The sequence below is a fragment of the Notolepis coatsorum genome (genome assembly GCF_963971535.1).
Source record: "Notolepis coatsorum genome assembly, chromosome: 3".
NCBI lineage: Eukaryota > Metazoa > Chordata > Actinopteri > Aulopiformes > Paralepididae > Notolepis > Notolepis coatsorum.
This window is the reverse complement of record NC_140167.1, coordinates 164,125,762-164,149,438: the sequence shown is the minus strand read 5'-3', so window position 1 is coordinate 164,149,438 and position 23,677 is coordinate 164,125,762. Positions and strand designations below refer to the sequence as shown.

General features: G+C 39.5%; 1 protein-coding gene across 1 annotated transcript in view; it reads right to left on the bottom strand.

Moving 5' to 3' along the window:
- tbr1b (T-box brain transcription factor 1b) overlaps positions 1-21,985 on the bottom strand; it is a gene marked incomplete at both ends in the record, with an annotated part of 50,106 nt that extends 28,121 nt beyond the window's left edge. The window contains 8 exon segments of the mRNA XM_084311422.1: positions 7,293-7,420; positions 14,260-14,459; positions 14,461-15,075; positions 19,480-19,541; positions 19,644-19,802; positions 20,264-20,385; positions 20,625-20,779; positions 21,276-21,985. Of these exon segments, the coding sequence (XP_084167548.1) occupies positions 7,293-7,420; positions 14,260-14,459; positions 14,461-15,075; positions 19,480-19,541; positions 19,644-19,802; positions 20,264-20,385; positions 20,625-20,779; positions 21,276-21,985 (2,151 nt within the window).
- Positions 21,986-23,677: the final 1,692 nt, after the last annotated feature.

Below are 23,677 nucleotides of genomic sequence, written 5' to 3'. Positions count from 1 at the left end.
TCAAGATTTGTCTCAGAGATTTGGAGTATCCATGCAGTCTGCAGGACTTGTTTTTAATACATGCATAGAACTTATGTATTTTAAATTTGGACAAATTAGCATATGGCCTCATAGAGACATTATTATTGAAAACATGCCTGCAAAACTTTAGAAAAGAATTTCCTTCTACTTTAGTCATTATTGATGGTACTGAATTTAAGACCCAAGTGCCATCTGCACTGGCTTTACAAAGTCAGCTTTATAGTGAATATAAGTCAAGCACAACCCTCAAAGCATTGATTGATTGATTGATTGATTGAAAAGTGTATTAACAGATTGCAGAATGGGTACAGTACCTTACAGCTCAGTACATACAATTGTTAAGGGGATGCAGACCAGAGAAAGACTTTCGTCTTGTTTACATCAGGGTCCCCCATTTTCAATTCATCATAACATATATGACATACATGACATACAGATAGACAGTACTGCTACATCTATACATTTATGACATATCAGATTTGCAAATACAGTACTGTTTGTGATACAAAAGTGTCCAGAAAAAGAGTGTATATACATTTGGCATAGAAACTGTACATTGGAGGAGGTTGGGTGGGTGGGGTGGGGTTGGGTGGGTGAGGGCTGTACATTGGAGGTGGGGGGGGGGGGGGGGTGGGTAGGGGACACACACACATTTTACACTGTACATTGGAATAATGACAAAGCCTTACTTGGTAATTTACTGTACAACTAGGTTAGGACATTTGTAGGGGCCAGTTTCGAATTGCAGTCTCACGTAGGTGTTTTTTGAGAGTGTTTTTGAAAGTGGGTAGTGATTCACATTCCTTTACAGCTTTAGGTAGGGCGTTCCACATTGATGTGGCATAATTGCGAAACATGTTTAGTCCCTTGTTTGAGCCGAATCTGGGTTTTACATGATTTGTGGAGCTCCCTCTGGTGTTGTGATCGTGGTATTCACTGACCTTTGGGAAGTATTTTGACATGTACATGGGTACCTTGGTCGCGTAGTGTATCTTGTAGACCAGGCCCATTGCAAGTTGCTGTACTCTGTCATCTACTCTAAGCCATCCTAGGTTGTCAAAGTGGGCAGGGGTGAGGTGGGTTCTAGGAGTCAGGTCAAGCAGTAGTCTGACTAGCTTGTTTTGAGATGTTTGTAATTTGTTTTTTAGTGCCTTTGAGGTGCTTTGGTACCATGAGGTGCAAGCATAGTCGTAGTACCCTTGAATGAGTGCTCCTGCTAGAGTCTTCAGGGTATTCTTGTTTACCAGAGAGGAGATCCGGTACAAGAATCGCGTTCGTTGGTTGACTTTTTTTATTACATTGGATGCCATTTTGTCACAGGAAAGATTAGCCTCTAGGATGGAACCCAGGTAGGTATTTTCATCTTTCCTTGTGATAATATTGTCACCCACTGTAACCGAGAAGCCGTCGGTCTTGCTGAGTTTGTTATTTGAACCGAAGAGAATGGACTCTGTTTTGCCCATGTGTAATGATAGTTTGTTGTCGGCGAGCCATATGCAGATTTTGCCTAGTTCCGAGCTGAGGGCTTTTTCAACCTGTAACTTGTTCTTGTCAGAGACCAGCAGGGCTGAGTCGTCCGCAAACAGGAACAAGTTGCAGTCACAAGCTGACGACATGTCATTTGCATAAATTAGGAATAGTAGCGGTCCTAGTATGCTTCCTTGTGGAACACCACAGCTCACTGTGAGGGGGGGGGATAGGGTACCGTTTACCTCCACCATCTGTTCCCTCCCCTCCAGGTAGGATTGTATCCAGCTCACTGATAAACTATCAAAACCAATTGCTTTTAGCTTGTCAATCAGAATGGTGTGATTGACAGTGTCGAAGGCCTTTTGTAGGTCCAGCATGACCATGCCGCAGTATTTGCCCGCGTCCACCTCTTGTTTGATGTGGTCGTTCAAGTAGAGAAGGCATGTGTCAGTGGAGTGGGATGTTCTGAAGCCAGATTGGAATTCGTATATTAGATTTTTTTCCGCGAGGTACTTTTCGATCTGTTCGTATACTATTTTTTCCATGACTTTCGAGATGGATGTAAGGATAGAAACAGGGCGGTAGTTGCCCGGGTCTAATTTGCTGCCCTTTTTGTGCAGGGGTTTTACTCTCGCAATTTTGAAGTCCTTGGGGACGTGTCCCTGTTTTATGGAGAGGTTTATTATGTGTGTGATGACTGGGGTGATGGCTGCTGCTGAGTCTCTGAGGAATTTGGAGGGGATGTTGTCATGGCCAGTGGCCTTGTTTGGTTGGAGGGCGCTCAGCTTTTTGAGTACCTCATCTGTAGTTACCATTTCCAGTTTGAAGTCGTCTTTGTGGACGCCTAGGTTCTTGTAGTATGCTACTATGTGTTCTACCCCATACTGCCCTGAGTGGGAGGGTAGTTTGCTTACCAGTGTTGTGGCTATGTTTGTGAAGAAAGTGTTTAAGTAATTGGCTACATCCAGCTTGTCTGTGATGAGCGTGTTGTCCGTTTTTATGTTTATGTTTGAGAACCTGGTTTTAAGTTTTTTACTGCAGCCTAGTTGATTGTTGAGTAATTTCCAAAGTTCACATGGTTTATTTTTGTTTTCCTCGGTTTTGTCATTGATGAAATTTTTTTTAGCAGTTTTGATCATGGAGTTTACATCATTTCTTAGTCTGTTTCTTTCTAGTTTGAGTTCAGTCACGTGGTCTTGGAGTTCACTGCTCGTGCTTTTGGTAAGCTTTGACTGGCTTTTACGAAACTCAGAGCATTTATTGTCTCTGGCTTTCATAGCGGTCAGTATTTCAGTGTGCATCCATGGCTCAGCGCGATTTTTTACTCTGGTGGTTCTTAAAGGGGCCATGTTGTTTAGTATTGATGAAAATTTGGTTTTGAAGCCAAGCCAAGTTTCTTCAACCAGTTTGCCATTGAGTTCATCTGACCAGTCCAGACTCTCCAGTTCAAGGTTAAAGGCCTCGCTAGAGTAGGTTTTGAGGTCTTTAGATGTGACTGTTTTGTGACAGCCAGCCTTTAGTTTTAGCTTTTTGCGGGTACAGAATATCATATAATGATCACTTAACCCACATGCTATAACCCCTTTATTGGAGATCTTGGACTTGTCAGAGGTCAGTATGAGGTCAATGGTAGTCTGAGTTGATTCACATATCCTTGTGGGTTGGGTGATTAGCTGGCTGAGGCCGTGCAGATCACAAAACCTATTGAAGGATTTGAAGACGGGTGCATCTTTTTGTTGCATATCCGTGTTCCAATCCCCAATAAGAATTTTTTCCGCATCCTCAGCTCCAGCTAAGCACACATCCAGAGTATCATAAAAGCCAGTTTGATCTGGCGGTCTGTATATTGTGCCGACTAGAACAGATTTTGCCCTTTCAAATAAAATTTCCACCCATACGGTTTCAATTGTCTCATGATGAAGGTGGATGTGATCCAAGTGGGTCTGTCATTTTTGTGTCCGAGTTATTTACAGGTGCTGTATCCGATAAGGCTATTACTGAAAGCAGTGGTTTTTATGATTTACTTAAAACACTGAAAGTTCATGGTTACATCAAGGATGGTGATGCTGTTATGGCTGACAAGGGTTTTACAATACACGACGAGTTGAAAGAGCTTGGATTACGTCTGAATATCCCTCCTTTTGCTGCTGGTCATTCTCAGATGTCTCAGTCAAATGTGGCGTTGACTAACAAAATTGCTCGTCACAGGGTTCATATTGAGCGTCTTATATGTAAAGTTAAGATGTACAAAATCATTTCAGATCGCATACCAACAACCCTTTTCAAAACGATAAACCAGATATGGTCAGTTTGTTGTTATATGACCCTACAACAGGATGTGTTTGTAACTGATAAATTAAATTGTAGACCTGCATTACCTGATAAGAAAGTACAGAACCAATTTGGACTTCTCCAAAAGGGGTTGTGATCTTTGGCACACTGTCAAGTCAAGTCAAGTCAGTTTTATTTGTATAGCACATTTCCAGGCAGCGGCAGCTGACACCAAAGTGCTTCACAAGCAGGTTGATAAAAACAAATTAGTGTGAGGCAAGGTATAAGATTAAAAGAAAGAAATAATAAAAAAAAAAAACATAGCAAAGCAATGAAAGCAACAAAACAAACAATATGGTGCAAGATATAAGATTAAAAACATAATAAAGCAATGAAAGTAATAAAAACTGGTAGGACACAGTAAAACAAAGAGGATAGAAGGGTCAGGGGTCTAGTGGTAGTTAAGTAGGGGGGAAGGCCAAGGAGAACAGGTAGGTTTTCAAGAGTGATTTAAAAGCCTGTACGGTCTGGGCAGTCCGTACGCTGATGGGGAGGCTGTTCCACAGTCTAGGCGCTGCGGTGGAGAAAGCTCTGTCTCCCCTAGTTTTGAGCCTGGTTCTGGGTACCACCAATAGCATCTGGTCAGCTGATCTGAGGGAACGGTGGGGGGTGTGGCGGTGCAGGAGCTCGGACAGATAGGAGGGAGCCGTGCCATTTAATGATTTAAAAACATTTAGTGCTAATTTAAAATCGATCCTGAAGCTAATAGGCAGGCCAAAACTGGGCTGATGTGTTCGTATTTTCTTGTTTTGGTGAGGAGGCGCGCGGCTGCGTTCTGCACCAGTTGTAGGCGGCGGATGAGGGACTTGTCAATGCCAGTGTACAGAGCATTGCAGTAGTCGAGGCGGGTGGTGACAAAGGCATGTATCACCGTCTCTAGGTTACTTTGGGAGAGGTATGCCTTTGTCTTCGCCAGGAGTCTAAGGTGATAAAAGCTATTTTTCACTACGGCGCTGACCTGTCTATCGAATTTAAACACTGGTAGACAGGATAGTTGCCAAAGGTGTTCCAGTCATCCGTTGTAGATGGGCAATATCTTCCTCTGTTACAGCTGGAAGTCTGTAAATATTTAAAATATTGTATTAAATGTATTGCATATATTAATAATAACTTGGTCGTACTTTTGCTATATTTCTGAGATGGAAGAACAATGTTTTGGTCACTTTGTTAATATGAAAATTGAAGTTCAGTTCTGAATCTATGATAACCCAGAGACTTGTGACCTCAGATTTGATCCAAGGGGTTAGTCCTCCCAGGTTCTTTATTAACGTTTATTTTTTTGTTTTGGGGCCGATAATTAGAATTATAGATAGAAAACCTACATTATGTCCTCTGATGATATCACCCGGCGGTAACATGTAAAGGACCTAAGCAACTCCCTTGTGCAACATAGTTGTTGTCATATATCTCAGACATGTGGCCTCCATAGTTTAACATAGAATTTCCTCCCTCTGATGTATGTTTTAACCCTTCTGCCTTATTAGGTAACTGACAGAGTTGGCACATCAGTGCATGAAAAGATTGCATCACGTTCAAGGTCATAAAATACTTAATTTGTAATATTTCGTTCCAATTCTTTTTTTTATGAATACCACTATAAGGATGGATACCTTATTCTCATCAGAGTTTAGTCTGAGGTCACTGATTATTTTGGTGAGGGCAGTTTCAGTGCTATGCTATTTTCTGAATCCTGAATTCTTCTAAGATTTTGTTCGCTTCATTGACATTGATGTCTCATGAGCTAATTTTATATGTACATCAACTTATAAAGAGTGTATTACCAATTAAATGTATTTTTGATATTGTAACTCATTGACTTTGTTCACTTTATTATATCTGTTGGATGATGTATTACTACCATCTTTACCTGTAAGAAGTTTCAACATGGCACACCACTGGCCGTCTCTTTCTCTTCTCAGAGGGTTTTGCAACCACGACATGGTTTATAGGTACTGGCTGTATTTTATCACCTCTGGGGACAGTGATGCAGTGGTGGTCCCACGGGGTACCACGCCGTCCTAGCAGTTTTCTGAGCAGAAGTACGCGCAGTCGCGCACGGATGTGTACGCGCAGTCGCGCACGGATGTGCACGCTCGCTCACACAAAAATGCGCTCCACTCAGTACTAAGTACCCACCGTCTTATAACAATAGCGCAGGTCGTCAGGTGTCTTCAACTACACTACCCGGCACTTATCTATCACCTAGACTTTGCATAATAATAGGATACCAATAAAAAAAAAACAGGGTTTCAATTGCAGTCTCTGTTTTTAACTTTGAATGTCAATTTACACTTATAATTACAATTAAATGTAAATGTAATGTAAATGAATGCATCTTGCGATTATTATACATTTCTCTCGAGTCGCTGCGTGCGTCCTGCCATTATTGCTCGCCATGACTCTGCTTGGCGCAGCCGCGGTACGAAAAAGAATTCCCTTTTTCATGATATTTGACGCCTCCGATTGGCTCAATTTAGTTTCAATCTGTATGCATCTACAAATCATATTATACCAGGTAGCCAATTGACGGGAAATCCGTCAGACTCCGAATCAAATTGACGGAACTCCGAATCAAATTGACAGAATTCCGTCTCAGGACAAAACGCTTTAATGCCTGGTGCCAGCCTGCTCATCAGGAGCAATTAGGGGTTAAGTGTCTTGCTCAAGGACACATCGACACACTGCCCGGGAATCTAAACGGGAACCTCCGGATTGCCAGAAGCCTGCTCTACCTCCCGAGCCACTGTCGCCCCATCAGCCACTATGTCACGCACACTAGCACACCAGCATGTCATTTTGTCCAATCAGGTGCATTTCACGTGGGGAAATGGGAAGTATGGAGGGGCTACATGCGCGCAACATGTAAACAACGTTCATTTTGGACCCGCCAAAATATTTTAAAGTCGATAAATTCATTAATCAATATTTTTTGGAGGGGAAAAGCAATACCTTTATTCTGCACCTTTCTAAAAGCTCTGTTAGAATATTGTTTTAAAATACAAAAATAAATTACTCTACATAATTATTTTTTATCTATAGCACCTTTAAAATTGCAACACTTCATATGTGACTTTAGGGTCTTGTTGAGCAATCTGACATTTTTCTTCACTTGTACAAATCGGGCAGATACTTTTCAATCTATGTCTTATCCTCTTAACAGTCCTGCAAATTTTGCATAAAACGCCTGTCGATTGCATACTGAAAGTAAATTGGACACTATTCTGGAACCATTTGTAGCAGATGCACAAGTCTGGCCCTTCCTTGAAAGGAAACATTGAAAAATGTAAACACATCTAGCTTTTACATTAGTTCTTACCTTTTTACATGTTTTAAGAATACATAACCCTCTTAAATTATACTTTCCTTCTCTTGGTTTAAAAAGACATTGAATACAAAACTGGTAGGCTTTTACTCTTCGCACGAAACATCAAAACAGGACTGCTCGGGTCAACAGTGTGTCCGGTGTTTACCACTTCTATCTGGGCCTGGAGCTCCTGCTGCTGCACAGTCTGCTGGCTCTGGGTCTCCAGGTCTCTCTTGGCCCCCAGCAGCAGCCCGTCGTAGAACCTGTCTAGACGCCGGCTAGAACTCTGCTCCTCTGCAGACGACACACAGACAGACACATGTAGTTTCCTCCCCCTTAAATGTATAATATGCTCTTTTAGAAACTCTGTCTGTAAATAAACAGTACTGTATGTGTTAGGGGTGTAACGATGCGACCTCACAACTATTAAATTCAATTACGATTCTTCAGGCAATGATTCAATGCATCATTTGACCACGATTCGATCCAATAGATTTTCTATTAGTTAATTATACGATGAATTGAAAATGGGGGACCCTGATGTAAACAAGACGAAAGTCTTTCTCTGGTCTGCATCCCCTTAACAATTGTATGTATTGAGCCGTACTGTACTGTACCCATTCTGCAATCTGTTAATAAAGTTTTCATTCATTCATTCATTCATTCATTCATTCAATTCCCCAAAGAAAATTGAATACACAAATGTGGCTGGGGGAACTGATTCACTCAGCATGAATGGACTATAGGTCAATAAAAACACAAAAAAAAATTATAAATAAAGAAAAAATAATAATTTGATTAATTTCGATTATAATCGATTCCAACATTTTCAAATCGATGCAATTGAATCGTCACATTAGAATCAATACATTTCGATTCATCAATGCATCATTACACCCCTAGTATGTGTGTATATCTTTTTGTATGTCATAAATATCTGGATGTAACAGTACTGTATATCTGTATGTCATAAATGTTATGATGAATTGAAAATGGGGGACCCTGATAAACAAGACGAAAGTCTTTCTCTGGTCTGCATCCCCTTAACAATTGTGTGTATTGAGCCGTACTGTATTGTACTGTACCCATTCTGCAATCTGTTAAATCTGCAATCTCTCTGTCCTGAATGTTCTATTATGACATCATACTGTGACATCACAAATGTTCTAGAATGACTATTATGACATCATACATCGCAAATGTTCTAGAATGTAGTACTTATGACATCATAATGTGACATCACAAATGTTCTAGAATGTCCTACTATGACATCATACTGTGACATGACAAATGTGTTCAATATTGTCTGATTCAATAATAACATTCAGTATTCAATATTGTCTGATTCAATATTAACATTCAGTATTCAAGTAGAACAGCTAGCTAGCCGCTGTGGACACTCACCTTTCCACCTTGGTTGAGAAATGCAGCTTCAGTCTATGTGTTGTTTATAGTCCAGTGGTTCTCAACTGGTCTAGCCTCGGGACCCACCATTTTCCTTAGTCATTAAGTCGCGACCCACATTTTTTAACGACTATGATTTAAAAGAAATTAAAAAAAATCAGTAATTGAACCAGAGCTGAGAAGCCACTTTCACAAAGATAGCTAGTGCAAAAAAATAAATGTATGTAAAAAAATAAAAACGCGACCCACTCAAAATGGCACTGGTTTAGTCTTCTTCTTCTTCTTTTGAATTTCCGGCAGTGTAGACGCATCGTGGCCTAATTCTATCTGTTCAGTACTGTTCAAAGATGCACAATGAGATCTTCTTCTTCTTCTTCTTCTTCTTATTTGAATTTCCGGCAGTGTAGACGCATCGTGGCGTATTACTGCCCTCCGCAATTGTTTTTATGGGTTCTTCTTCTTCTTCTTCTTCTTCTTCTTCTTCTTCTTCTTCTTCTTCTTCTTCTTCTTCTTCTTCTTCTTCTTCTTCTTCTTCTTCTTCTTCTTCTTCTTCTTCTTCTTCTTCTTCTTCTTCTTCTTCTTCTTCTTCTTCTACTGGACCCTGTCATCCCCTACATTCTGAGAGAATTGTTGAATATATATAGAACACAAATGTTCTAGCATGTTCTATTATGACATCATACTGTGACATCACAAATGTTCTAGAATGGTCTATTATGACATCATACTGTGCGATCACAAATGTTCTTGATTGTCTATTATGACATCATACTGTGACATCACAAATGTTCTATAATGTTCTATTATGAATTAAATTAGTCTTTTTTCTTTTATTATTTTGTTAGTGATGTAATCAAAAATAACACTTGGAACAAAAAAAAGATAATATACGATTGGTAAACACTCTGATTAACCAAAACACTTAAAAGAAAACTGGATGAATTATTATAATAATATGTGGTTGCCACTTCTTTATCGTTGCTATTGTAGATAACTGTGGCAATTCTAGAGTTAATACATGTAAAATATGGTATTCATTGATAACCCAAAAAAAGTATCTACTTGAGGAGAGAATGTGTATATCTGTGTTTTAACTTTGTGTACACACTTGTGTGTGTGTGTGTGTGTGTGTGCGTGTGTGTGTGTGTGTGTGTGTGTGTGTGTGTGTGTGTGTGTGTGTGTGTGTGTGTGTGTGCGTGCGTGTGCGTGCACTGTGCACGAGTGCACATCTAGGGGTGGGGTGTAGATTTGGTCTCCCTGATGTTGACTCCTTAGCCACAGCCTTGGGTTGTAATACTGGACAAGTGTTTCATAACGCCCGTTGTGTGGGCCGGTTTCGGGGCCGGTGCGTGGGCCGGTGTGTGGGCTGGTGCGTCTGAATGTCCCGGGCTGAATTTGTGTCCAAGTCCGCCCCTGGATGGAGCTCGAGCGCCTGCTCTGAGAATCTACTGTGAGCTCACACCTATAACCCTGAATCACACTGTTGAGTCATTACCTCTGTAAATATCCATATCTGTCTGAATATACCTGCATAATTTATAATCCTTCTATATGTCAAGTTAGACCGCGCTCTCAAGATTCGACACTGGGTGCTGAAATCCCATTAAGTATTATATAAAAAAGAAGCAGTGAAGCTAGACCAGCACTCTCAGGTTCAAGAATTTAATGGCAGCCTGAAACAAACATATTCCGAAACATGTTTGATTCAGGCTGCCATTAAATTCTTGAACCTGAGAGTGCTGGTCTAGCTTCACTGCCTCTTTTTTATATAATCCTTCTATATACCTATGTACACCTGCATATAACCCATATATAACTCTGTATGATAGCATGTACAATAATGCTGTATATTTATTCTTACCGGTATATATGTATGGATTATGGTATGTACAGACAGATGTATATGTATATATATATCTGTCTGTACATACCATATAATCCTTTTTACATATCTGTAGATACTATATATACGTATATTTGAACATATCTGTACATATCTCTTACCTACTCTTACTAGTTACACTGCTGGCCAGTATGACTTACTACCATAGTGTCTTTATACCTGTATCACTGTACATATTAATACTACAACTCTGTACATACATCTGATTAGCACTATTACTCGGTAGTACTCATTTATATATTTTATATCAAGTCTAATCACCTGTACTATATTACTATTGCACTTTACTGTTACATTTGCTCTCTGGTTGGATGCCAAACTTATTTTCGTTGTACTGTACGTGTGCTGTATGATGACAATGCATTTGAATCTAATCTAAAAACAGACAGTTCTACCATAAAGACACAGTGGCCCAGTCTCTTGTAAATGTAGGAAAGCCTTTAGCGCCATCTGGCGGAGACTAGAGGAAGCTACATCAGAACACAAAGGGATTTACTGACGGACCAAATGTAACTGAACTTATTGATTGAATATGTCGTTATCAACTGAGCATCTCTTTCAGTTTCAGAGTAGATGACTTCTATTACTATTAATGGTTCAAATGAATACATGGTTGGCATGAGGTCTGTGTGTAATAGGCTTAGTATTAATCAGGATGGAAATTATTTGTTAATTATATCACAAACCGTAATCACTGAATATAATAATATCACTCTAAATGGTTCAAATGAATACATGGTTGGTATGAGGTCTGTGTGTAATAGGCTTAGTATTAATCAGGATGGAAATTATTTGTAAATTATATCACAAACCATCACTGAATATAATAATATCACAAATATTACTCTAAACTTTAAATTCAGGAAAGCTTCTATCTAAATGGGTTAACTTAAGACCTTTCCCCCAGACCACTGCGACCGTTTTAATAATGTGTGTGTGTGTGTGTGTGTGTGTGTGTGTGTGTGTGTGTGTGTGTGTGTGTGTGTGTGTGTGTGTGTGTGTGTGTGTGTGTGTGCGTGCGTGCGTGCGTGTGTATGTGTGTGTGTGTGTGTGTGTGTGTGTGTGTGTGTGTGTGTGTGTGTGTGTGTGTGTGTGTGTGTGCGTGCGTGTGTGTGTGTGTAGGGGGTTATATAGGGGCTACTCCCTTATAATTTGACAATAATCGGCATGCCGACATTTTCTTGATCACGCTATAGTTCAGTTAAAATCAATATAGACCTGACCGTATTGGTCGAATAATAACAATAGTTTATTAACTAGTAACTTTATATTCAGATGATATCTAATTGTATTGCATACTGTATTTCTATTACCCCATGCCCATAGTACACGTACCCTCCCCCCTCCCCATGCTGACGCCAGAATTTCTCCAAGGGGATCAATAAAGGAATATCTTATCTTAATTGAGGGTTGTTGTGTTTTTTTTATCACAAAGTAGCATGTGTCAATCCAGGTTATTGTAAAAGTGAAGAAAGAATGAAAGGGTTTTTGTTTAGGTTGAAATAATTTGCTCCACATTGTTGCATCACCATTAGCGATACCAAAGTCACAACTGATTAAAAGGTAAATCAGGCTGTTTATACATCGCTTTATTAGGTTACTATTATTATGTCAGACCATAATAAGTAGTAATAGATGTCTGCCCACTGCACGGACTACAACGTGGTGTGTATCAGGCCAGTTAGGGTATGTCACGTGTATACTGCACCTTGTGTACTACTATTTACTTTTACTCTGACTCATATATTCAGATTAAAATTCTTTATTGCCTATATTTATTGTAACATAATTATAATATAACCGATAGGGCATACAGACCCCTCATCTGCACCTTTGTTTACACTGTTTATCTGTTCTCATATTTTTATATTCAGAGTTAATTATATTGTTTACACTGTTTATTTGTTACTCGTATTTTTATATTTAGATCGAATTGTATTGCCTGTATTTATGTCTTTCTACTATTACCATGCCCATACCTGTACCTCCGCTCCCCCATGCTGCTATATGACGCCCGAATTTCCCCAAGGGGATCAATAAATAAATATCTTATCTTATGCATTATTATACTATTATATTCTGGGGTTTTATGCATCATCCCTCCCCCCCCCCCCCCCTCCCTTACTAAAACAATGCAGCTAGCTAAAGCTTTACATAGGGAAAAAACACATGAAGAAAACGTTGGGCTATTTTTCCACCCAATTGAAATGCAATGTCTTTTTTTAAAACAGGCCTGATATTACAATGACGACATTTCCAGGGCGACGCGCCTGTGACTTTGCGGTGTTTGTGTTTTTTTCTTTCTTTTTTCCCCCGTCATATTTATTGCGTTGAAACCACATTACAGCAGATACACTTCACAAACAACATAGACTGTTGATTGACTATGAAAAATAAATGAGGACTTTATAGAGACACTTTAAAAACGAAAGGTATTCCTAAATCTACACTATCAACATCGTTACAGTCTTTTACCACATTTAGTATGAATTAGATTTGATCTTATGGTTTACGGTATCAACTTGTACATGTAATTAGCCTACAGCTGTGGTAGACACAGTACAGAATACATTAGGCAGACGGAAATCGTTTTGCAGGATATTCTACACATAACATATTCTTTATATTATATCTTAAACTAACATTGCAGACTATACAATTAACACAATCAAATAAGTAATATAGATCTAATTAAAATGCGAACCCAATAGTGTACATCCAGTCACTATCACCCAATGGTAAATATGTACAGTATGTTCATATTTACAGTTGTTTTGACTAAAAAGATTTGAATCGATCAAACAAATCCCCCAACCTATACTCCTGGGCAATGATTGATACTATAAACTGTGGTGAGATTGTCCTTTTGTCAAAGTTGACCCACTTGATAGATAGATCTTTAGATAGATCACAGTAGATTTCGCTGAGTAAATTGTACTCAACTGAGTACATTTTACTCAAACTGAGTACAATTTTACTCACTTGGGCTAAAATGAACTCAGCTTGAGTAAAATTTACTCTGCGAAATTTACTGTGAGATAGATAGATAGATAAGATAGATAGATAGATAGATAGATAGATAGATAAGATAGATAGATAGATAGATAGATAGATAGATAGATAGATAGATAGATAGATAGATAGATAGATAGATAGATAGATAGATAGATAGATAGATAGATAGATAGATAGATAGATAGATAGATAGATAGATAGATAGATAGATAGATAGATAGATAGATAGATAGATAGATAGATAGATAGAAGATAGATAGATAGATAGATAGATAGATAGATAGATAGATAGATAGATAGATAGATAGATAGATAGATAGATAGATAGATAGATAGATAGATAGATAGATAGATAGATAGATAGATAGATAGAGATAGATAGATAGATAGATAGATAGATAGATAGATAGATAGATAGAGAAGAGAGAGAGAGAGAGAGAGAGAGAGAGAGAGAGAGAGAGAGAGAGAGAGAGAGAGAGAGAGAGAGAGAGAGAGAGAGAGAGAGAGAGAGAGAGAGAGATAGATAGATAGATAGATAGATAGATAGATAGATAGATAGATAGATAGATAGATAGATAGATAGATAGATAGATAGATAGATAGATAGATAGATAGATAGATAGATAGATAGATAGATAGATAGATAGATAGATAGATGGATGGATGGATGGATGGATGGATGGATGGATGGATGGATGGATGGATGGATGGATGGATGGATGGATGGAGGGATGGATGGATGGATGGATGGATGGATGGATAGATGGTATTCGTTGTCATGCCATGTGTGGTTTTCTAACTAGGATAGAACTGTAGTAGCCTGTGTCCTTGGTGCAGTTCTTCTCGCACTCTCTCGGCGCCAACATCTCAGACTTCAGCGGCGACACCGTCTCTGAGCCCGGCGTGGCGGACGGCGAGATCCTCCTCCGCTTGGTCTGCTCAAAGATCCCAGAATCACTCGAATCGATCGATTTGATCGAAGACGGCGTCTCTATCCAGCTCGACTCGGACAAGTCCTTTGGGTTTCGTCTCCTCGGAGACGCCGATAGGAGACCTCTCCGTGGGGATGATGGCGTCTCCGTCCTCGCCGGTCAGGTAGCTGGAGGCCGTCCTGCCGGAGTTCGCGGGCCAGCAGGACAGGACCGAGCCGGACTTGCTGCAGTACTGGGGCGGCGTGCGGGGCCCCCAGCCCGACGGGTCCGCGTAATACCCAAGAGGCCTGTTGGAGCAGCCCGCGGGCGGCAGGGGAATCGCCTTCACTCCGGCCGCCGCGTAGGACAGCAAGGTGGCCGCGTTACCGGCGAAATCGGCGGCGTCGTACGCTGAGGCGGCGGCGAAGTCCAGTCGGTTGTTGGCAGGGGTGACGAACCAGCGCTGCGGGGGGGCGACCGCGGTCTCCTCCGCTTGTTGCGGGGACAGCAGGCTGTTGCTGAGGGGGACGCTGCTGCGGTCCGTGCCAGGGCCAGTCCCCACGCCAGGGTGGAAGCGAGACTTGGCATAAGAGCTGACGAACTGGTCCTGCAGGAAGGAGCTCGCCATGGCGTATCTCGCCCCGGGCATGATCTGTGAACGCGGAGAGTCACCCGGCGACGGAGTGAGCCGGTCAATGTCGCAACCCGTGTAGACACTGAAAGAGATGCAGGGAAAACAGACACATTTACTAATGATGTGGTTTGTGATGCTTTATCCAGCAGACAGGCGAATCTAGGCGAATTGCAGACCCGACGGAGGCCATATAGGAACATAGATTACGACTAAACTAAACTAAATATCTAAAATGTGCATCAGTAGTACTCTTGTATAAATTCCAGTTTACTGATCTGTATATTGTATATTAATATTGTATTGTATATATTACTATTGCACTTTATATGTCTTTATACCTGTATCACTGTACATATCAATACAACTGTATACATCTGATTAGCACTGTTACTAGTACTCATTGATATAGTATTGTGTACCCAGTTTAATCACCTGTGCATTGTATATTACTATTGTATTGTATATTACTATTGCACTTTACTACCATATACTTTATACCACTACAATTCATGCATCTGATTAGCACTATTACTCAGTAATACTCATTTATATAGTATTTTGTACCCAGTTTAATCACCTGTACATTGTATATTACTATTTTATTGTATATTACTGTTGTACTTTAGTGTCTTTATTATTGATTGATTGATTGATTGAAAAGTTTATTAACAGATTGCAGAATGGGTACAGTACAGTACAGCTCAATACATACAATTGTTAAGAGGATGCAGACCTGAGAAAGACTTTCGTCTTGTTTCCATCAGGGTCCCCCATTTTCAATTCATCATATGACACACATGACATACAGATAGACAGTACTGCTACATCTATACATTTATGACATACCAGATTTAATTATATTATTATTATTATCACTGTACATATGACTATACTATACAACTCTGTACATACATCTGGTAGTACTCAGTAGTACTCATTTACTAGAACTTGAACTTGAACTTGAACTCATTTATATATTTTATATCCAGTTTAATCCCCTGTTGTACATTGTATATTACTATCGCATACTTTACTGTTACATTTACACTCTGTTTAGATGCCAAATTTATTTTACTTGACAATACATTTTAATCTAATTTAAACGTGGTAGTAAATATAGACCCGTATGTCTGTCGCCTAAATTAAGCTTGCCATGTAATAATAGCCACCATCCCCCAACTGCAAATGTACAATTTTACAATTTAAATTATAGTCGATTAAGACTCAAATACCATGTGCAGATAGTGATAGATGTGATCTGCTGTGCCTTCTGAAAGCAAAGACATATAGGCCTAATAGTTTGACTCTAAATTATGTTTAAATTAACGTATGGATATCCATCTGGAAACTGATGAATGGGGTATAGAATTATATTATAACACAGAAACAATTCATTGTCCATGTGATTTCTTCTTTTTGTATTATAATAATAATAATAATAATAATAATAATAATAATAATAATAATAATTATTATTATTATTATTATTATTATTATTATTATTATTATTATTATTATTATTATTATTATTATTATTATTATTATTATTATTATTATTATTATTATTATTATTATTATTATTATTATTATTATTATTATTATTATTATTAAAAAGTCGTTAGGGAGGTATAGAGCAGTCGTCTGATAATCCATAGGTTGACGGTTCGATTCCAGGTCCTCCCGGCAGCGTCTGTCACTCAACACTGCAGCGCCCAAGTTTCAGGCCCTCGTAAATGTCTGAACCCCCCAACCACGCACCCACCCACCCACCCCCTCCGATTAGCCTAGCAGCTTTTCACATTTCTTCCAAACATAATTTAAGCAAGGTTCCTCGAACCTAAATCGAATTTATTTCCATATAATACAGTCCTCTTGGTTATAATATTATATTATAGTATTATATGGAAATAAATTCGATATGCATATGCCAAAGGACAACGTTGGATTTGGGGTGTCTGTCTCGTGAGCTCTGAAAACATATGGACTACTAGCATCTGTTGGCCAAAAACACCTCACCAAGCAGGTCGGCTATGTGGTGCAGTGGTTAAGTCGCTCCCCACCAACGCAGGAGACGCTCGGTTCGAGCCCACCTCTTGTCATTGCTTTTTAAACATTTGTGCGAGAAATGCGGCTACGGAAATTATTGACTGTGCTTGCTGAGACGATAATAGGCTAGCGATTCAAAACGCGCTGCTGTGTTACAGTGTTGTGATGTGAACTATAACATTAATTTAGCTGCTGCTGATGCATAATGAATGAATGGTGAGTTGTTTAAAATTACAACATATACATGTGTTAATTATTTGATTGGATTGATCCGAGAGACAGAGAGAGAGATTGCTCCAGAGCATCTCAGAGCATTACATTTTCAACTCGACCTAACGTCACGTAAGTAACGTCACGTTAGTAACGTGAACCCCCGGCTGCGACCCATAAGGCTGGGACAGTCACAGCACCAGCCGCTACTGCTTGGTTGGGTGGTTCCAGGAGGAACCTTTAACAGCTCAGAGGTTACTGGAGGAACCGTTCACTCAGAAGGGGTTCCTGGAGGAACCTTTTTTAAAAGGGTTCCTCACTCTTAGAATTAGGAGAGCCTCAAGGAACTCTATGGATACTCAAGGAACCTTGCTTGCTTGGGCGGTTCCAGGAGGAACCTTTAACAGCTCAATTTAGAGGAGAGGTTACAGGAGGAACCTTTCACTCAGAAGGGTTTCCTGTAGGAACCCTTTTTAAAAGGGTTCCTGTAGAATATTTTTCGAAATTAATTAATGAGGTTACTACAAGCCTTTCCTTCTGTGAAAATGAAACAGAATATCAGTCATTTTATAATTGTTGTTTCTCGAAATCATTCTGGAAAGATATAGTACTTTACTGATATTCAAGTGTCTCAGCACAAAAAAAACATTTAGGTGATTCTTAAATAATTTATTTAGCCTTTTAATAAAAAAATAAACAAAATATTAAAACGTTGTTTAACTTATAATTAGATTAGCCTAGCAGCTTTTCACATTTCTTCCAAACATAACTTAAGCAAGGTTCCTCGAACCTAAATCGAATTTATAAATTCGGAAATAAATTCGATATATGCACTGCACTACCAGCCCTTCTCGAGCCATGTGCCAAAGGACAACGTTGGATTTGGTGTGTCTGTCTCGTGAGCTCTGAAAACATATGGACTACTAGCATCTGTTGGCCAAAAACACCTCACCATGCAGGTCGGCTATGTGGTGCAGTGGTTAAGTCGCTCCCCACCAACGCAGGAGACGCTCGGTTCGAGCCCACCTCTTGTCATTGCTTTTTAAACATTTGTGCAATGTCAATAATTTTATTGATAATAATAATAATAATAATAATAATAATACTTTTAATGAGTTCAAAATTGAACCCCAAACCCCACAAAGCGGTTCCTTGAAGAAACTTTCTAAGGGGTTCCTCGAGGAACCTCTCCTGCAGGAGTTCCCAGTGGCAATGGAGAGGAACTCCAAAAGGTTCCTCGAGGCTCTTCTACTTCTAAGAGTGAGCACAGATGTTGGCCAAAAACACCTCCACAATGTAAGGTGACTAAGTGGTGCAGTCGGTAAGATGCTTTCCACCAACACAGGAGACGATGGGTTCGAGCCCACCTCTCGGCGTTGCATGTTAAACATTTGTGCAATTATATATATATATAATTATATTAATAATAATAATACTTTTAATGAGTTCAAAATTGAACCCCAAACCCCACAAAGCGGTTCCTTGAAGAACCTTTCTGAGGGGTTCCTCGAGGAACCTCTCCTGCAGGGGTTCCTCAAGGAACCTTTTTTAACTGAAAAGGTTCCTCCTGCAGGGGTTCCTCAAGGAACCTTTTTGAACTGAAAAGGTTCCTCCACAGTGGCAATGGTGAGGAACTCCAAAAGGTTCCTCGAGGCTCTTCTACTTCTAAGAGTGGAATTAAAAATGGGGGACCCTGATGTAAACAAGACGAACGTCTTTCTCTGGTCTGCATCCCCTTAACAATTGTGTGTATTGAGCCGTACTGTATACTGTACCCATTCTGCAATCTGTTAATTAAAGTTTTCAATCAATCAATTCAGCAATGGCATTGCTGATCATTGTTACTCATGCTTAAAGAGTTGTATACCCTTCCTGCTGACTTGTCGTACAGAACTTGTAAGTCGCTTTGGATAAAAGCGTCAGCTAAATGACTAAATGTTAATGTGAATGTATCGAAGTGTCCTTGAACAAGACACTTAACCCCTAACTGCTCCCGATAAGCAGGTTGGCACCTTGCATGGTCGCCTCCACTGTCGGTGTGTGAATGTGTGAGTGGATGTGAGGAGGAACTAAATTGTAAAGCGCTTTGGATAAAAGCTGTTATATAAAATGCAGTCCTATAATGCAGTCCATTTATTAACATGTTGTCTCTCTGCCCACTCAAGCCTGTAATGTCATGCCGTTGTTAAGGGAATGTCCAAAAAGAATAAGGTGGAAACAAAAGTCTTACGTATCATAGTTGTCCCGAAATCCTTTGGCGAATGGATTATGATCAATTTTCAACTGCGTAATCTGTAAAAAAAAACATGTTATATTGTGAACTTTCGTATAAAACGACCACAGGTGTTTGTATGTGGGTCTCAGAGTGCTGACGGTATACATGTCAAGTCATACATCGGTGTTCTGGTAGGCCGTCACCGCGATGAACTGCGTCTCTGTGAAGGTGAAGGTCTGGACTCGTCCCGGTTGGCTGGTGTCTTCGGTTCCGTCCTCGTTGACTTCCACCACGTGCAGCCTGGGCTGGTACTTGTGGAGTGACTGCAGAACCACCATCTGGACAAATTCAAACATAATTAAAAAAAAAAAAAACGTTCACTCACAGAAATGCTATATTAAAGGTCCCATGTTTGGCTATTCCTTTCACTATTTGGACAATGTTACACAATTCCTGTGAACACATCTGTAAGGTTGCACCGGTTCAGGCCAAGTGGCCAATGTGTCGTAATTCAAACGAATAGAACAAGTTATAAAATAAATAGATGGATATAAATACATAAAAAAATTTAAAATAAAATACTCCCTAACAATAATAATAATTCGTTTTGTATATGATAGAACTATTCTACATGCAGGCTAAGAAACTATTGTAAACGTCAGAGGCTATACTGCTCCTCGCATGATTGATTATAGATCGGTGGATTGATTTTTCATCTCATGGTTGATCACCATTTTCCAACGTGAAGCACAAAAACAATGACATAAACAATGAACAGATTTGTCGGACCACACTCTACCTGGCCCGTGTTGTTCGAGGCGCCTTTATTGTTTGTCAGCTTTAGTTTTCCAAACGAGATCTCTTGACGCATCCAGTGCGCGCCGGTGTTCGGTGAGTCCGGGTGCATGTAGACGCGGTTTCCTGCGAGGACATAATAAACAATAATAAAAGTTTAAAACGCATGTCAGCGTAATGTTGTTTAATGTTTTCTAACAGTGTTTTAATGTTGACGAGTATTTTAATAATCTCATGAATACACTGATTAATCCAACTAATTCACTGTGAACATAATCATCTAACACGGATCAATCATTTAGAGATTTGACATTTGAGCACAAACCGTGTTTAGTGTGTCATGTTTTTACATTAGAACTGAATACCTGCTACGTTCGTGTCCGCTTTTCCACAAGGAACCCATTTCCCGCCTTGAAATCTCCAGTGATTGGGATCAGCGAGAATTACGTCCACAAATATATTGTAGTGAGCGGTAGGATCAAGGCCAGAGATGTTGAAACTTAAAAATGGAAACATTCGTCTGTGGGGGAAATAAATACAAGCACATGTAGAAACGTGTATTAAATTATTATTATTATTATTATTATTATTATTATTATTATTATTATTATTATTATTATTATTATTATTATTATTATTATTATTATTATTATTATTATTATTATTATTATTATTATTATTATTATTATTATTATTATTATTATTATTATTATTCGTTCTTTTTTAATAATCAGCCATGTTATAAATACACTATAATGCGTATTGACTGAATTCAGATCAGATCTTATTCGCCTATAGACATGAACTGCATGACCAATTTGCCTTATAACCATAATGCATAAAAAAAATCGTTACACATTTAAATCATGATGAAAAGGACGACATAGCGAGTTCATATATATATATATTAGCTTGACATGGCACGCGCTTAAAATGTCACACTGCATGGAGTAAAAACGCAAAGCTCCATTTATATACGAGAGCCTCGGAAAAGAAGTCCTCCGGTATACACTCACCGGCCTTGTTTGGTGATGATCATCTCCGTCTGGTGCCGGTGGAACTTCAGCCACAGCGCCCTGTTGCACAGATACACCTGCGCCTTCCCGGGGACCAGTCCCGCCTGGTGCGCGGAGGAGAATTGGTAGAACGCCGCGCCCTGGTACGTGTGTCCGTACTGTTGCGCGGCGTACGGGTATCCGGCCGCCGGGTATCCCTGCGGGGAGCCGCCGGTCAGCAGGCTGTTGTAGGCTCCGTTAGTGATGACTGGGTGATGGTGCGCCATGTAGCGACCGGGACTCCCGATGGAAAAAGCCGGGTGCGTCGGTCCATGTTGACTCGGGTAGGGGAACATGGCACCACTCGGAGATGCTGCAGAGACCGACTGTGGTGGCTGGTTGGCTTGAGAAAGGATGTACCTTTCTCCTGCAGATCCATCGAAATGATGATGACGACTGTCAGAGACTCCGTGGAGATCAGGAGGAGAGAGTTTGCCCCTCGGCACGTCCCCCGATGCGTCCTTGGAGTCGGGGAAATTGTCCGCCTCCTCCGACTGATTCGTCATCTCCTCCCCAGAGTTTTTTTTCAGAGGTGAACTTATCTCCAGGTTGTCACTCGCGGATATAAGAGGATCGAGTTGAGATCCACCAGATCCACTCTGGTAGCCGCTGCCCACCTGCAGACATTTCTTGGAGAGGTCGCTTGCTGAGACGCAGTTCTCGACCTGCATGGCGGAGTGGAAGAGGCGCTATTATCAACCTGTATCACAAGCTGTTGCACCACTTCCACTAATAATACACCGGTGAGGTGCGCCAGTGTGTGTGGAAGGCGGCAAATTAACCAATTGACACCATTCCTGCAATCAGGAAGGATTTTCTTTTCATCACTCTGCTGCCCACATTGCTAATGAAACAAGTATTGCCATTGGTTATAGCTCCAGACATTAATTTAATTAGACAGTTCTTAATTAGAATAATCCGAGGAAAATACCTTGTTTGTGTGCAGGTATCCTATCATATCACATATAATTTAAAATCATATTTGATCAAGATAATGACCATATGACGCGTATTTTTATCTTAATACTTTTAAATAGAAAAATATTTATTTTGTTTTTATTATAAATAAATATACACACATTTCCTCCGCACATCGGCCACAGCATCATCTGCGTTATTTATTATCTACATTATTTACCTATTTATGTGCTATGAGTGGCAAAGTGTGTCACTGTCTACCGGAAAAAAAAATATATTATTAACACGGAGAAAATGACTGGCTTTGACAGGCAGCGTATCTGATGCTTTAAAAATGTTTGTGATATAGCGTGAAATCGCGGCGTTCCTCTGAAGATGTGTTTATGAGACCCAGACCCAGTGCTGCTAAATAATTCATCAGCACGCTCTAAACTTCTCAACCGCTGCACTCATAAGTCATAACGGACTGTTCACATATACGTTTAGAAATACTTGGATTTTCTTCTTATATTATGTCCATGTATGAGTTTCAAGTTTCTTTATTAGTTGTCATACAGAAGTACAGAATACTTTTATACAAAATGCTTCTTTCTGTTACCCTCCAGAGATTGTGCTAGACAAAAATAGATAAGTATAATTATAAAATAAAATAAGTATAGCAAGTAAAAAATAGAAGTCACGTATACGTGGACACAAGTGTTCAGTATGTATTATGTACAATGTTCAATGCAGAGTAGAAGTACATGAGTTACCATACAATATACTAATACAATATACTAATATACAATATACTATATAGTGCAAGCATGGGATGAGGTACAATTTAGGTACAATTTACAGTAAGGTGTAATGAGGTATGGGTTGTAGTGCAAATTCTTTACCAATAAATATAAAGTGTGTTTAGGTGTTCTAAAGTGTGTAAAGTGGGTGCTGCAGTGAGTTGTTTGTTTAAGTGAGTGTGTGCGTGTGGATGTGTGTGCTGTGAGTGCATTTGGTTGTTACATATAGTGTTATTGTTCGTTGAGCATCCTGATGGCCTGGGGATAGAAGGGGGGTAATGTCAAGGCCTGTATATATGTATATATATATATGTGTGTGTGTGTGTGTGTGTGTGTGTGTGTGTGTGTGTGTGTGTGTGTGTGTGTGTGTGTGTGTGTGTGTATGTGTATGTGCACATAATTATATATAAGAACAAAATACATACAGAAATAAATAAATACATACAACATAGGCTACATACATACATACATACATACATACATACATTACATACATTACATTACATACATACATACATACATACATACATACATACATACATACATACATACATACATACATACATACATACATACATACATACATACATACATACATACATACATACATACATACATACATACATACATACATACATACATACATACATACATACATACATACAT